Source organism: Drosophila eugracilis, unplaced genomic scaffold, assembly GCF_018153835.1.
Source record: "Drosophila eugracilis isolate 14026-0451.02 unplaced genomic scaffold, ASM1815383v1 contig_2167, whole genome shotgun sequence".
Lineage (NCBI taxonomy): Eukaryota > Metazoa > Arthropoda > Insecta > Diptera > Drosophilidae > Drosophila > Drosophila eugracilis.
The window spans coordinates 1,231,874-1,248,788 of record NW_024573052.1 but is presented as its reverse complement, the minus strand read 5'-3'; the positions used below and the strand labels follow the sequence as shown (position 1 = coordinate 1,248,788).

Genomic DNA, 16,915 nt, shown 5'->3' with positions numbered 1-16,915 from the left:
TACGACCCTCTCTTCACACCTTCTTCGCCTGGCCAGCAACGGCTTATTTACATTGGCACTTCTCGAGGCCAGGATTATTGTTATCACAATTACTCGGCATCCTGTCCTGTGTTTGTTCTCCAGATAATATAATTACAAGTAATTCCTGCTGCCCACGACGACTATGTAGCTGCCCCTGTTCCCATTCCCATTCCCATTCTCAGGCAGGACAATGGGCCACTGGAATGTCCTGCAAGCTGCCCCCGGACCTGACAGCCTGACAACTGTTGTGTCAATATTTTGACAGAAGAATGCCAAAATGCCTTTTTTTTCGCACAAAGCAGGAAGAGCCGAGGGAAGCAGAGGGAGGAGCAGGTTTCGAGGATCAAGGATCAGGCAGCGTTCGTCGGATGAGTCAGCGTGCAAAAATGCAGACAGGCTGGGAGACAGATAGACGGAGAGAGAGAGAGAAAGAGAGGCAGAGGGGAATCTTGGGGAATAATAATAAGTTAAGGGTTAAAGCCAAATAAACCGTCAACATGGGTTAATCTCTGTATCCTTAGAACCTTTGGTAAAAGCCATCAACCTCTTTGAGGAATCGCAAACGCATGGCGGTTTCCAACAGCAGCCTCAACTTCTCCTTGGACTCTTCGGCTTGCTCCGGACTTTGGCCAGAAGGCGAGAAATTCTTGAGCAGATCCTCGAAGGTGATGGGATCGTTGATGGAGCTTAGGAGCTTGATCAGAGCCTTGGCATCAATATCGGAAGTCATTGCTTAAGCTTTTTAGTTATAGAAAGATTTATGAATATGTTTTCGTGTTTTTAGAATCGAATGAAGAAATTTTGGTGTTCTCTGTTTGGTTTCTCAGAAGGTTTCTGATTTTTTTGAGAAGGCTGACTGGGTTTTACAGTTTACAGTTTGAAGTTTAGATGTTTATCATTATCTGCTATTAAATAAACTTAACAAACTAAAAAGTTGTTACATTTTAAGTTTTACTGGCAAGAACTTCAAGGAGAATACGAGAAAACCTTCTTAGAAGGCAGAGTCCTTTTCTGACCATATCTCTCAAGACTTATAGTCTTCTTCTTTCACTTGACAGCAATCGGGGCACACCCACACATGCATATTTCAAGTGTCCGGAGACACAAACACACACACATACAGAGAGAGATATTTGCATGAAAAGGCGATTTAAGCAGCAAACTAAAATAGAAATTAAGAGAAAACTTGAGGGGGCGAGGCGGGAAATAGGAAAACAAAAACACAAAGTGCAGCTCAGATGGCGGAAATGAAAAGAAATTGCATATACATAAGTGTGTGTGTGTTATGCATTTTCCTCTACTATACATGTGTGTGTGTGTTTGTACATAATGAAAAAGTACTTCATTAAAAATCAAGTATGTGTTGATTTCCATATGAAAAACAACAACAGGGAGACATAAACCGACCGAGGAAATGCTAAGTACACGTACGTAATGTACTAGTGGGTGGGAGGTGGTAGGTGGTAGGTAGGTAGGTGCCACACCCCACCCCCACGCCCCTTTTCGAGGGGCATTGTCACAGGAAATGAGTTGAGCCGAGCCATAAGGCAGGCAGGAGAAATGGCGAAGCGGAGAAAGCCCTAGACTTTGGCTCAGAATTGAAATTAAAAATGTGTAAATGAAAAAATGAATAAATATGCTAGATGATGATGATGATGATGATGATTATGACGCTGATGATGATGATTACGATGATGGTGGGGGCTTGGCAAATGCAAGAATATAATTGCTACATTTCGTATTAAGCCTCCTCCTCCCCCAGCCCCTCAGCCCACCACCACCATCCACTTCCGCTGCTGGGCAAATGGCAACAATTGAAAACTTTCTTTGATCTTTCGCATGGAAATTAATTTCTTGCGCCTTTTTGTTGTTGCCCAGCAATTATTATTCGTATTCGTATTCGTATTATTTGCCATGAGCTGGGCTTTTCCAAGGGGCAGGCAGGGCAGGCAAAGATTGGAGCACTCGATGGGGAAAGCTTCGGAAATCTGACACTGAAACCAAGCCAAGCCATAGGAAGTAAACCAAAACCAAAGCTTAGTTATAGACACTAACTAACTTTATCAACTAATTATCTATAGTCTTACTATGGACTTTAAAGTGTGGAAATTTCTTGTAATATTTCCATCATTGGAAGGCTGGAATGACTGGCGGAAAAGCCGAGAGATGGAGCTCCATTTCCACTTGGCTTCTGACGGGTTTTGTAATGATAATGATGAGGCTGATTTACCCAAACCACACATACTTTTAACCCTATATATATATAGACACTGTCTGCTCGCTGGATGTGAATTTTCATTACAATTAAGCCTTCCCTCCTTTCTTCATGGCCTAAACCACGCCATTTTGTGGAACAATGGAAAATGCAGCCAGAAACCGCAGCAATTTGTGGCTTGAAACCTGCGATACGGGGAAAAACTCACATACGGATACGGTGTGAAATCCCCGGCAAGTGCACTGAAAGAAACGGTTTTGGCTTTTTATGTCTACTTTTCGATTTCGAGCTCGTCGAGGTAATACATTCCATATTCGGACGAATTTTGGCTGAGTTATGGGAAAAAATACTACCAATTTGTGAGGGAAAAAGCGACCAATCGGATTTTCCATTTTGGAGAAGGGTTAACATCATAAAATTTTCTAAAAATTGCTAAAATTTCGCTACGGGAATCAGGATTACAAAAAAATTAAAAAAAAGAAAGTGACTTCTTCTCGCAGTTGGATTTGAACCGCTGTACTTTGAAGTTTAAGTGCTCTACCAGCTGAGCTATTAAACTGTAAAAATATCGGAAGAATAACCTTAGCCTTATTTCTTCAACCTGTCATTTGGAAAATTTAAGGACGAGGATCGCAGTAGGCTGTTACCTTCACAATGAGGTATAACAATCCATATTCGGACCATCATTGGCTGAGTTATGGACATGATACTGTCAGTTTCAAGAGAAAGTCGGGACTAACTCAATTTCGCATTTTCGATTTCCTTTCAATTTTTGCGAAAATGGATAAAAAATGTACTTTTTTAACCTTGAATGCAGTTTTATTAGAAATCTAATTACTAGCAACGAGGTATTACATTCCATATTCCGATCATTTTTGACTTGGCTATGGGAAGATTACTGATTTTGAATGCGTAAAAACGGGAATCAGGATTACAAAAAAAATGAAAAAAAAGAAAGTGACTTCTTCTTCTCGCACTCCGATTTGAACCGCTGTACTTTGAAGTTTAAGTGCTCTACCAGCTGAGCTATTAAACTGTAAAAAAATTGGAAGAATAACCTTAGCCACATTCCTTCATTCTGTCATTTGGAAAATGTAAGGACGAGGATCGAAGTAGGCTGTTCCCCATATACCTTAACTAATCGAACTAGGTTTAGCTTATATGAAACATTTCAAAGCTGTCAAATCGCCGCCGACGGTAGCCTAGGGAGCTAAGCTGACTCCCAAATAGAACTATTGCCGTCGGTCTGGGTTCGAGTCCCGGTAAAGATCTAAGAGCATGGAACACGGACAGAGATTCCCCAAGGACGGAGAGTACACATTACACATTTTAGGATTAAGCATAAAGTGAAATGGATAAACAAATAAAATAAACTTTGTATTGCAATTTATAAAAATTAATAAAGGACAAGGACAAGGAGAAAAACTCCTTTTTCCTGTTTTATATAAAAATACAAAAAATTTCTTTTTTCTAGGTTCGCATGCAGTTTCATTGGAAGTTGAATTACAAGCTGAAAGCGACCATGGCTTTGGACCATTATTGGCTTAGTTATGGACTAAATACTGCCACTTTGAGGAGGACAAAGGGGTAAGCTAAATTTCTCTTATTTGCTAAAATGTGAAAGAGACCTAAAATTTGACTTTTCAAACTGTGAATGCAGTTTGTCTGGCATTTTAAATACGAGTCTAGCGATGTAGGATAATCTATATTCGGACCACTTTTGAGTTTGTTGTGGGAAAACTTTAGATTATTATAGAACTTAAATCTGGTTAATGATTTCTGAGGGAAAATGCAATCTTTTTTATGGGTTTTATACCTATAACTTGGTCAAAACAAAACTTACAGCTGAAAGAACGACTGTTATGTGAAGCCAACGACCAATAGCAACTTTTTTTTTATCATTCCTTTGATGATTTTGTGATTGTTTATTTTTAACAATTTTTTGAATTTTTTGTAAGGGGCAACATCATCAAAATTTCCGAATATTTCTCAAATTTTTACTTTTCAAACTGAGAATGCAGTTTTGTTATAATTTCAATTACGAGTTCAACGAGATATTGCATTTCATATTCGGACAATTATTGGCTTAGATATGAGGACAAATAATGCCATTTTAAGGGGAAAAAGCGATAAATCGGATTTCCAACTTTCGATAAGGGGTAACATCATCAAAATTTCCAAAAATTGACATAATTTTCAGATTTTAAGGTGTGAATGCAGTTTTGTTATATTTTTAATTACGAGTTCAACGAGATATGACATTCCATATTCGAACCATTATTGGCTGAGTTATGGGAAAAACTCTGCCACTTTAAGGGGAAATCGGGATAAAAACGATTTTTCACCTTCGATAAGGGGTAACATCATCGAATTTCGCGAAAAATGGCTTAAATTTTACAATTTAAACTGTGAATACAGTTGTCTTAAAAGTCAAATTACGAGCTCATCGTGGTATTACATTTCATATTTGGACCAATATATGCTGAGTTATGAGAAAAATACTACCAATTTGTAGGGCAAAAAAGCGATATCTCGGTTTTTCCATTTTCTATAAGGGGCTAACATCAGGAAATTTCACAAAAAATGGCTTAAATTTCATATTTTAAACTGCGAATGCAGTTTTGTTAGAAATTACGAACTCAAGGTTATACCTCTTCCATATTTCGAGCATTATTAGCTTAGTTATGGTCATAATACTGTCCTTTTTATAAGAAAAAACAAAATAAACCGAATTTCGCTTTCTTGATAAGAAGTAACATCATCAAAAATTGCGAAAAAATACAACAAATTTACTCTTCGAGGTGGGGACACAGATCTTTTGAAAATTAAAAAAAAATTTTGCAAAAATTGTCGAAATTTTTACTTTTCAAACGGTGAATGCAGTTTTATAGGAACTCAAATTACGAGCTTAAGGAGGTATTACATTCCTTTCTCGGACAATTATTGGCTGAGTTATGGACTGAATAAAGTAACTTCTGGGAGAAAACAAAGAGAAATCGAGGGCTAGAAATGTCCTTAAAATGTTTCAATTTCAAAACTACTTCGGGCAGTGCATCCTCATCTTATGCTGCAGCCGCGAAATTTTGCAATTTGCGCATAATAATCATGATAATAATAATCGCACCCACATGTGGGATTTTTTCACCTCGGGCCAGGGCGTTGGCGCTTGCCGGAGAGAGATTCTACTAAAAAAAAAAAAAAAAAAAAAGAATGTGAAAAAATACGGAAAGGGGAGAATAATTGTGGTGGGCGTGGCATAACGTACATATGTGTGGGTGGGTGGTTTGGTTTGGTTTGGTTTGGGGGGAGTGTCATTCGCCTGGTTAATTGTGGTGGAAGTGGAGGAGCGGGCCATGTGCTCTGTTTCCCACTTGTGAGAATTGCGCAATTTTCAATTATTTCTTGGGGAAAATGAGAGAAGAAGAAGAAGAAGAAGGAGGAGAAGAGAAGCTGCCCAGGGATAGGGGGCGTTGGATAGGTGGGCGTGTCATTGCAGACTTTTGCATAATTATAAGCTGCGATTCACTCACAGCCTGCAAATTATAATTATTGCAAGCGCTGTGTGTGTGTGTGTGTGTGTGTTAGTGTGTGACTGAAATTATGCAATGGTCTGATTATGCAACTGTGAAAAAAACGTACTCAAAGCTTAAGTCAAGGATATCTAGGGAAAATGAGAAGGCTTTATCCTTAACGAAGTCTAACTAAGTTCAGTTTTTTCTAGCAGGAAATCAACTTTAAGCTACTTTTCTATATAGAATTCTGTACCTAACTTAGTTCTTATATAGCAGTTTTCCCATCTAGAAATCATAAACCCTATGTTTAACCTCTAGAATCCTGCATCCCGCCTACTTCTTGATTGTCTTCTGCCCTTGAAATCCTGGCCAGCTCCTCTCCCATTCAACTTCCCGCAAATCCAATTCAGATCCTTTGATTGCGATTCCGATTGCGTGAATATTGGAACAAACGAAAACAACAAACAAAAAGTGTGAAAAAAAAGCATGAAAAAACACAGAAAATTAATCAAAATTCGTGTTGAAAGTTGGGTGTTGGATGCGGGAGGCAGGTTGATTGGGAACCGCCTGCCTAGTGGGTGGTTTTTAATCTCTGGACCCCGGAATGGAACTTCTTGCACTTTTCGCCACAAAAGCAATCAAAGGCAATGCAGTTTTGGTTTTGTTGGGCTCTGTTTTTTTCATTTTTTGTATTTTAACAGATGGCTAAAAACAAAATTCATTAAAAAAATGTAAATAAACGAAAAGGAGTCGTGGCTTTTCTACTTTTTTGGGTTTTTAACTTTCAGTTTCCCCCTTTTCCACGACTTTTCCTGGAAGAAGACTTTGTGGTTGAAGTTAATTTGAGGATGGTTGGGTGTTTGCAAGTAGTAGGAGCTAAATTGTGTAAATAAAATCGATTTTTAAGCATCATTCAATCGTCATTTAATCAATATCTAAAGATTTCTAACTTTAATGATGAGTTTTGATAGAAAAATGTTAACCAAATACTTCAAGAGGTCTCAAAACTGCCTCAAGTTAGCCCAGAAAGGCATGCAAAATACCAGATTAAAGCCTAAACTCACCTATTACCTCCCTTCCCTGGTCATCTCCCGGCAATACCTTAATCCCTGAACATTTCATTCACCTTTTTCAGGTCCAATCTCGTATGCAAATGGCGCCTGAATGGCTCATTAGCAAGGGGCCAGCCATAACTTCTAACAAAAGAATATTTCCCAGAGAAAAAAAAGCAGAGAGGAATGTATAGAAACTGGTAAAAAGTTGGCAACTCTTGCGAGCAGCAGCATGGGTCGGTCACAGCTTGAAGGCGACATAATCAGATTTGCACGCGACTCTGATTTAAAAATTAACAAATAAAAAAGATGCCAGCGACAGAGCGAGAGAGAGAGAGAGAGAGAGAGAGGAGTCAGGGGAGTGTTAAGAGGGGGGAAAAGAATTCAAATAATAAGTAATGATGGCAGCGGCGGAAACGCCTGCAATTTGCCACAATTGAAAGTGGCTGCCTGCCTTCCCCTTTTTTTTTTTCTGCGCCCAGCAAGCTGCCATGTTTTCTGTATTCAGTTTTCAGCTTTTTTTCTTTTTTTCTCTCGTTTTCATTATAACGCCGTGCTGTACTCCCATTGCGCCCCTTTTTTGGTTGGCTGCCAAGTACCGCCACCATCGAACATCAACATCAAAAACCAGGCGTCTAATTGAAGTCATTCCCACTTCCCAGTCCACTTTCCACTTCCCCCGTCCACTTCCCAGTCCACTTTCCAGTCCACTCCTCCCATTTAACACGCCCTTGCCCCCGGCGGCTGCTTTGCATAGCTCAAATCCCGCTCATACAATTTGATTAACCCATAAACGAGGCGCGGGACCTTCCATCATCATTAGCGACCCGTCGACAGCTCTGCTGCACTGCGATTAAAGGTTGTTTTTGTTGTTTTAGATTATTAGATTAAAGATTAAACTTCTTCTGACAAAGACTAAAGACTGAAAAGTAGTAAATTTAATGCTATTTTTACTCCTTTTTCTTGTGATTTTATAATGCAGATGTTAGATCTTCCACTAAGACTACTTAACTATCAAGAAAAGGCTAACCTTAAGCTACTTTTTGACCCGGGTATTAACTATCTCTAAGAAATATGTAAACCTAACAGAAGTTAATCCATTTCTTAGTTAGGTTTCCCCCTTTTTAGTACCCTTTTTTTACCCATCAAATCAAACGGATTTTCTCTCAGTGCTTCGGCAGCCATCGGGGGTATGCGTGGATTTTGTTTGCCACTGAAAACTCAGCGGCCGTCCGGCCACTTCTTCTGCCGTTACACTCCAATTGAAGTTTCGGCCATTTTGGCTTCGCTCCCTTATTTCCATTCCCATTTTTCACATTATTGTTATTGTGTTTTTTTGTTCGGCTACTAATTTGTTTTGGCTCTGGGCCTTTGGTGTTGCCTATTTTCTAATTTGAGGCTACAACAACCACCATCAGCCCTAATCGTACGCCCAACCCTCCTCCAACCCTGCTGCCCGTTCTGGTTGTGTGTAGTGGCAGTGTTTGCCTTTCGGTTTACTCAAGTGCCAGCTCGAAAGCCTGTCCCATAAATTGGTTCGTCGTCATTGCCGAGCACACACTTCGGCCACTTCGGTGGCTGGCACAGCAAGGAATGTTAATGCACTGAAAGAAATTGGACTATAAGCAAGGGAGATCTGAATATATTTCGATCTATAAGCATAGAAGTTGCTCTTATAAACAGCAACTTTCGCTTGGTTATATAATATATATCTGCTGTATAGATTTTCTCCATGTTTATAACTTAAAAACCCGAAACGCAGCCAACTAAATCGAAGAACTAAGCAACTGTCAGCCTGCATCCTCGGTCTCGAGTGCCCTCAAATGATAAATCATTTTTACGTTTTTCCCTCTTTTCGCTCTCACCAACGATGATCGAGTATTTTGGGCCTACAGCTGGGTGGAAATTAGTGCGGATAATCCCATTAAAGGACTTGCATGCCAGCCTAAAACCGAAGGAGTAGCCTTTTCTGTTTATTTGGGATGGAAAGAGAGGCGGTGTTTGTGGAAGAGATCAAAGTAGAGCTATAAACTATACTCCTATTAACTTATAAGCAAAGTTAGTTTAACTTAAAATACCATTTAAGGTTAATAATGAGAAACCTGGGTGACTAATTAAAGGATTTGCGAAAACTTTCATTAACTAGCCGGGACACAAACCCAGGCCGTAGAACAAGGACTCACTGATTGGCCTGTGTGCAAAATTAGCCATAAAAGCAACACTGGCGCCATCTGTGGGCAATGTCTCTCAACCAAAGACTGAAATTAATTTTCTCACGTTACCGAAAAACCGAAAAAGACAATTAAATAATTGAAAACTAAACTTGAAATCAGCAGCCCAAACAACAATGGCCACAAATAGCAGCCACAACAACAATAACAACAATAACAATAACAATAACAATAACAATAATAATAAATAATAGTAATATGATAATGATGATTATAATTCACGGCTAATACCGTCAAATGCCAGCACTTCTACGGTAAATGCAATTAGTATGCTCTGTAAACTTAACTGGTTGTTGTCAAAAAGTAAACTTACAACTTTTAGTTAGAAAATTATTTATAAAAATAATATATTAAGCAAGATTTTCTTTACTTTTCAAGACTATTTAACATATTTTTAAGGAAATTTCTTATAAACATTACATTTTATAGCACATCTTTGGCAGAGTATTCAAGACTCTTCAGTCTAGCAAAGCCAAAAAGCCTTCGCTTGAACATTTTTCTCTACTTTTGTGGCCATTATCGTTGCCATTATGCCATTGTGGCGCAATTAAAGTTTCAACTAATCACACGGCAACAATTGTGTGACAATAATATTGTCTAAGGCCCCTTCAGGCCCCCTCAAACTGCCCCCTCCCAACTGCCACGGCGAAGATCTACCGAGATTTGTCCACACTTAACAACTTAATTACACAACAATGTGCTTGTTGTTATTTATGCCATTTGATTTGTTATTATTTATTACTGTATGTTTTTTGGTTTTCTGGTTTTTTGTTTTTTTTTTGGCAAGCCAAAAACCGCCGCCGCCTCTCAGCCGGCCATCACTCCAAAAAATAATCGAGAAACCCGCTGAGGGGGGGGGAAGCCTACACAAAGAGTAACTGAACTTTAATTGTTAATAATTAAGTTTGTCCAATTTGGATTGTACGTTGTATGAGAGTGTGTGTGTGTGTGTCTGTCAAGACAATAATAGTTAAGTAAATAAATCTCGACACATAATTGACAATCGATTTCGGTAAACTTTCGCACTTGAGATCATAATTAAATCATTTGGCGGGCCACGTCAACTACCAGCAATGTGAAGAGCAACTCGAGATGGAACAGGGCACCCGGTATAGTCTGCTATATAAATATATATATATATATAAATCTATATACGAATATATAGCCCAGACTGTGACCAGGTAGTTGGGTTGTCAGCCCTTCGTTGGCACGTCAAAATATTTGCAAAACAAAAGCACACACAGGTCCTCTGAGCTTCTGGGAACTCGAAGGACATGGCAAAGGAGCTCATAAAAAATAAGAAGAAATAATAAGAAGAAATCGCCAACCATGAACTGTAGCCAATGGGGCCAGGTGGGAACTACCTACTACTACTACTACGACGAGAAACTATATATCGTATTACCGATAATCGTAGGCGAAATTCAATATTTATTTTGACAGGATCCCCGGCGATTGTAATTGCAAGTTAATTAACAATCAAATTCCACTAAATAAACGCATTTCCCTTGAAGAGCTGGACCTGGAAGCTGGGAATCCTACTGAATGAATCATCTGAAGGGGCAACCAACCTGCCTGCCTTAAAAATATCAAATTACCCCGCGAAATTCTTCTAGTACGCACTCTTCGCTGTCTTTCTGTCGTTCTTCCCTACTTCTGTCTGCCTCAATCTCACACCGTCTCTTTCTTATGCTCATATTCCCGTCTCTTTCTGCGTTTTAATGCCAGACTGCGTGGCCCGACGGTTGATCCGCTCCGATTTACGGTCTTGTTGTTGGCATTTCGGCATTTCCAAATGTCTAATTGCCGCGTGGGTTTCTCTATAGGAAGAGTCACCTGTGGGGGCGTGAGAAAAGCCCCTAAAGACCCGTTACATGAGGTTTTCAAGCCACCGATCTTGGCTTTCTACTACTTGGCAGTGGTTTGATAGTTTGATTTGGTTTAAATATGAGATATATATTATTTAACTACTAATAATTTGTAATGTAAACTAGGGAAGCTTTGGTTTCCCTATAAAATATTAGAATTTGGATGCTAAAAATTGGTTTTTGAAGTTTGTTTAAGTTATTTTCTACTTTTAAACTTAAACTTACAAGGAAAACATAAACAAAAAGCATCTAACATAAATTTTTGATCTGTGTAAAAGAATATTTCCTCTTCAAAGGCTACTCCTGCTTGATCGAGAGTGTACTGAACACCTTAATCGATCTATTAGCCAGTATAGTACAAGCTCTACTCTGCCCCCAAGTCATGAAGAGAAGCATTTGATGAAGTTTAGCAAAATTTCCATGGGGGGGCCGCCGATTTTCCTGAGAACAATAACCCACATACGACCCAAAAATCTCTCGCAATCCTGCAAAACTGCGCAGCAAGGACTTTCACACACACACACACACACAGGGCCTGGTGTAAATGCTAATTTACGCATTTCAATAGTAAAAGTTTTTGGCGAAAATTTTAATTAGACTGCTTTTTTTTTTGGGAAGCCATGGCATTGTTGTAGGGCGGGTGGCAGGGCGACAGGACGGCAGGGCGACAATTCAGACCGACAAGTGAGTAGTTTTTACAGCTGCCAGCCGAATGGTGGCTCGTTTTTTGGGCCATAAATTGGCGTCCTTCATTGAACGGAGAGGAGTTCGAGATCCGAGATCGAGTTCGGGCCTTCGATACGGTTTTTTTCTTTTCTACGTTTTTGGCAATTCCTTCTGCCCTGCGTCGCCCTGTCTCCCTTCTTTGGCTCTCTGGCTCTCTTTCACTCACACAAAATGGGCGACCGCACACTGTGGCAAGATAACACTAATACCACGACACAGCGGTCACCAATACATCGAACGGCTGTCTCAAACTGGAAGTTCAAGGGAAAACTGGAAGGTGTGGTGTGTGCGTGAAGAGCACAGCTAGCTATGGCTTGGAAGGCGAGTGCCGCTCTCTTCGCACTCATGCTGAACAGAAGTTGCACATGCGCCATGTTGCCGAGGGGAAGTCCCACATAGTGCTGGACTGCTTGCACTCGCTAAAGGGGGAGGAGTGCGGCTAGCGTGCGACAGAGACCGCCCTGAATATTTACCGTTGTCGGGCAGAGCAGTCGGCGTTGACGTCGCTGCCAGCGTTCTGGCTTTGCTGGTCTCTTGCCTCTGCTGCTGCTGCTGCAGATGTTGCCTCTACGTGTTTGCCATGATTTGAGGTCCTCGGAAAGGCAAAGCTCCGCTGGCCGTTTACCGTTTGTTAGCTGAATGCCTCCTTGGCCAAATCCAAAGCGAAATGCAAAGCCAAGTCGAAAGCCAACCACCAGCAGCAACATTACGGCAGCAACACCACGGCAGCAACAGCACGACAGCAACTGCGACGACAAAACTCCTGGTGCACATTAACGCAGGCAACAGTTTAACGTGGAAATTATTGCGAATTTGTTGTGTGTTTTTCTGCGACGCGTGCCACCGCAATATAGCATTTCGCAAGCTGCAAGCTGCATATCGCGTGAGCAACGGCAGCAATATTGCAGCATTGCAAAGTTGCACTTGGTTATAGTTTTTTTTTTTGTTTTCTTGGGGCTTCACCATGTCATGGTCTTCTGCTGACAACAGCCATATCTAGTCTTAGATATAAATATTAGCAATCTAAAATGCCGCAGCGTTCGCCCTTTGCCATTCAAGAGCTGCTGGGCCTGGCGGTGGCAGCTGCAACTGAAACGCCAACTGACTTGACAACGACAACGGCCACTGTTGCCGGTGCAACGTTGCTAAAAGAGCGCCAAACGTCAACACCGGCAAAGACAACAACAAATGCAGCAGCAATGGCAACAACGGCAACAACTGCAACATCAGCATCACAAGCAGCAACACCCAGCAGAGCAACAACATCGTACAGCAGCGGGGCAGCAGCAACAGCAACTAATGCAACTGAGGGCAATTTAACAGCCGTTTTGGAGCCACAGCAGCAGCAGCAGCAACAGCAGCAGCAACTCCACCAACAGCAGCAGCCGCACCACCAACAGCAGCACCATCATTATAGGGAGCACCACCAAATGACCATGGCGGCTGCCTCGCGAATGGCCTACTTCAATGCCCATGCGGCGGTGGCAGCTGCCTTTATGCCCCATCAACTGGCTGCGGCGGTGCACCACCATCATCAGCACCACCCACATCACCACCCGCACCACCCACACGGGGCCGCTGGTGGGCCACCACCGCCGCCGCAGATGCAACACCACCACCACCCACATCATCCGCACCACCCGCTGCTGCATGCGCAGGGTAAGCCACTGTCCCCCCCATCAACGAACCACCTAACTACTACACTGACAAAAACCTACCAAAACTTTACGTATCTTCTCTAAAAGGCTTCCAGGCTAAAACTAAAATATTGTTAAATATTTTTAAGGCAGCTATCAAGTTATAGGTTTTTTATTTTATATAAATAAATGCTTGATTTTTATAGAATATTTAAAAATTATATTCTTTATAAGCATTTCGAAAGCAATCCTCTTTTTGCCGTGCACTTTAACAATGACAATCAAAGTTTAAACGCAATTAGCAATCGCAACTGGTTTTGTCACCTGCCAGACGAACCATCAATTCACACACAAACACACACACACCACACATACAGTGGGGCAAATCGGCGTGTGGAGTGCCGCTTAGTTAGCATAAAAAATGAATTAATCAACGGGCCATCGTCCAGCCAAATCAGCTTTGGCCCACTACAGGCCCCTCACCCACCAATCCGCCTGCGAAACCACTCCACGCGAAAGCACCGCCACTCAAGTTGAGCTGCTAATTGCAATGTGTGTGTGAGTGCGTGTATGTGTGTGCGGCGGAGGGTTGAGCTGGTGAGCAGGTGAGCAGTGGGCGGTGGTGCACTTCGATTTTATAATAGCAAATTCTAAGTTCTAAAATAGTCTGAATTGGGCACACTACTATGAATAGTGTGGCCAGTTTTAAGCTTTTAACTATTTTAACTTTTTCAAAATATAATTTTCTTAGTTCCTTTTCAAGAATCAAACCATATTTCATCTTCAATTTTCATAAAAAAAAAGCCTTAAGAAGGCGACATTAGGCCACTGTAAGTGCGCCTTTGTTTGCTGATCACCACAGGCAATGACACGCACACACACACACACATACATGCACACTGAAAAAAAAAAACAACAACCCACACACTGGCAGCGAACTCGAGTCGACCTGCTGTCTCTCGACTTAAAGCTCATTTGCAAGTGGCGATATCATCCCAAGTCGCCCGATCGCAACGAACGCGAATAAACAGAAAGGCAAGAAAAAACATGTAGGGGGAGTGCTACACTCGAAGAAATTGAAGTAGTTCTATAGTTAAACAGAAGGAAAAGTAGAATATTAGATATTTGAAAGAATACTAAAAAGATAAAGGAAAGGAAACTGAGTTAGTTTTTTTTAATTTAAAATCTAGCCCGCAACTAATTTAAGTTTTCTCTCACTGCGATAATCTTGCAGATTCAAGTGGCAGCTGTTATTATTGTTATTATTATTTTAATTAGCGTTGGAATATCATCGTCGTCATCTCCGATTTCCATTGCTCTCTCTCTGCTCTGCTCTGCTCTGCACTAATTCACTGTGCCAATTTCATCTCTCGCTCGCTCGCTCGCTTGCTGGCATCGAATTTGATTTTTTGTGATTTTTTCTCAATTTGTTTACCCCTCCACTTCCGGGCCCTTTTTGTGGATTTTATTTGATTTCTTTTAAGCATGTTCTTCTTCGTACTTAGCTCTTGCTCCTCCTCCTTCTCCTCCTCCTTCTCCTCCTCCTTCTCCTCCTCCTTCTCCTCCTCCTTCTCCTCCTCCTTCTCCGCCTCCTTCTCCTCCTCCTTCTCCTCCTGCTTCTGCCACTTCTTGTTTCGGCTTTACTTTAATTATAATATTTCTTCGTTTATCGCCTATTTCCACAGTTTCGTCGTAATTTGTGTGTAATATATGTGGGAAAGAGAGCGAGCTGGGTATTAAGTCAGAGAGGGTATAATGGGTTTCTTGATCAGAAGGTTACATTAAATTAAGTTTAATTATTAATCATAATAATTAAGGAACTTGTAGAGTTAGTCATTTGGCCTTTCATTTTAATACCCTTTACTTTAACTTTATATATTACAGGGTATGTCCTAGTCGAGTTTACCCACTTCTTCTCCTCTCGTTCTTAGTTCTTGGCTGTGCTGCTGTTACTGTTACTGTAACTGTAACTGTTCCTGTTTCTGCCTTTCATTCGCGTCATCCTATTTAATTTTGCATATTATTAGTGGCGACTCGTTCAGCTCTTCATGTCGTGCAGATTTTTTCGGGGTTTTCTCTTGTTGACTGTACACACCCGCCAGTCGCGCGGCGGTTCCTCAATTAAAAAATCGCATCAAGTTCGGTCGGATTTCGGACGGATTTCCTGTCCAGAGCGTTTCGGTATTTGGCGCCTTCTTCCATTGCCATTAAGTGCCTTTGATCTTTCACCAGAAAGGAAAACCAAATCGGAAAATTGGTTGCCCAACAACAATGCGGAAAGGAAAAGCTTCAAGCAGACAAACGAAGGTGGGGTGAAAAAAAAGAACAAGAAAAACAAGTGAAAACGCTTTTCCCCCGCACATTTAATTGACAATTTTCACTTTGCGCGTCGCTTTGTTGTGACAGTCGTTTTGATGTGTTTGCACACTGACAAACGAACTCACGCACACACGCACACCCTAAATGCACGTGTATTGGTGCACTTGTTGTGGCAAATATTTCGGCTCGAAATTAACCATTTTGGATTTGCCCACCCAGCCGCCTCTTCTTCTCCTTGGAATGCCAACAAAATGTATACGGATAATAAGTAAGTAAAATTGGTTTGGCCAACAAAGATTCTGGCAAAAAAGTCTTCTTCTAAGCAAATACTAGATTGCTTTTCAAATCACTTTGTTGCTAGAGATACTAGGACTTGGTTAGTCTAGCTAATAATAAGAGGACTTGAGTCAGTTATTAAGATATACTAGGATATATACTATATATATCTGCATTATCTACTTGTAATGACATAAGAAAGTGTTGCAATCTGGAGTCCCTGCTAATTGCTGGCTGTCAGTCGCCCAAAAACTTTACCCATCTCCCTACAAATATCCGTTTAACTGCATTTACCGCCCTTTGATATTTGAGCCACTTTGCTAATAGCCTGCCCCTGTATTTATATATATATCTATATAGATATATGCTAGTCTCTCCTTGGCTGATAAAAATATTCTTAATTGTAGTTTCGCCTCGGACATTGTGGGCGGTCGTCTTTTGACTTTGCTTTGATTTTGCGTTGACGTAAATTAGAAAAAAAAACACAAAAAAAAGGGAGAGGAAAGGGTGAAAAGTGTGAGAGAAGTTGGGAAAAAGTGTCGACAAACGCCCTTCGTTTCGTTGAGTGAGCGGCTGACTAGTCGAGTGTGCCCCACCTCACACCCCACACCTCCCTGGTGTTCTTTTTTAACCCCTTAACCCCGCAATTTCTGTATTGTCTGAGGTGTGAAAATGTTCAGCGTCAGCGTTCCACGAGTGCAGTTATTGTTTCAGTTGGTGTTGCTGCACTTTACAGCTGCACCCCTCTCTCATTTTTTTGTTTTTGTCGTTCACATTCTTGTTTTTTGGCACTTTGTCACACTTTTTCGCTTTGATTTTTTGCGAATTTAAAAGTCAATTAAAGCAACTTGACGAGCGAAGTGCCGAGTGCCACTCAAGGGTTAATTTGTCCGTGCCAGTGTGAGTGCGGGTGTGGGTTGAGACTGCAAATGCAGGGGTATGGGGTGCAGGCTGATTCACAGCAATGCCCATTAACCGGAATTAGCCGCAATAATTTGAAATTTCCTCAAACGGAACGCAAGGCAACTCATTCCCGATAATCACAAATTGCCATAAAA

General features: G+C 41.0%; 1 protein-coding gene across 5 annotated transcripts in view; it reads left to right on the top strand.

The window, feature by feature from the left end:
* LOC108103691 (protein bunched, class 2/F/G isoform) overlaps positions 1 to 16,915 on the top strand; it is an 87,133-nt gene that overhangs the window by 41,947 nt on the left and 28,271 nt on the right. For 2 of the 5 annotated variants that reach the window (XM_017209281.2, XM_017209280.2), the window contains exon 1: positions 12,622 to 13,284. The exons of 1 other annotated variant lie outside the window; for it this stretch is intronic. In XM_017209281.2, the coding sequence (XP_017064770.1) occupies positions 12,654 to 13,284 (631 nt within the window). In that variant the 5' untranslated portion in view covers positions 12,622 to 12,653. Of the gene's footprint in view, positions 1 to 3,710; positions 3,824 to 12,621; positions 13,285 to 15,587; positions 15,850 to 16,915 lie in introns of those variants that run through there. 2 more of the 5 variants (XM_017209284.2, XM_017209282.2) reach the window with 2 other exon arrangements.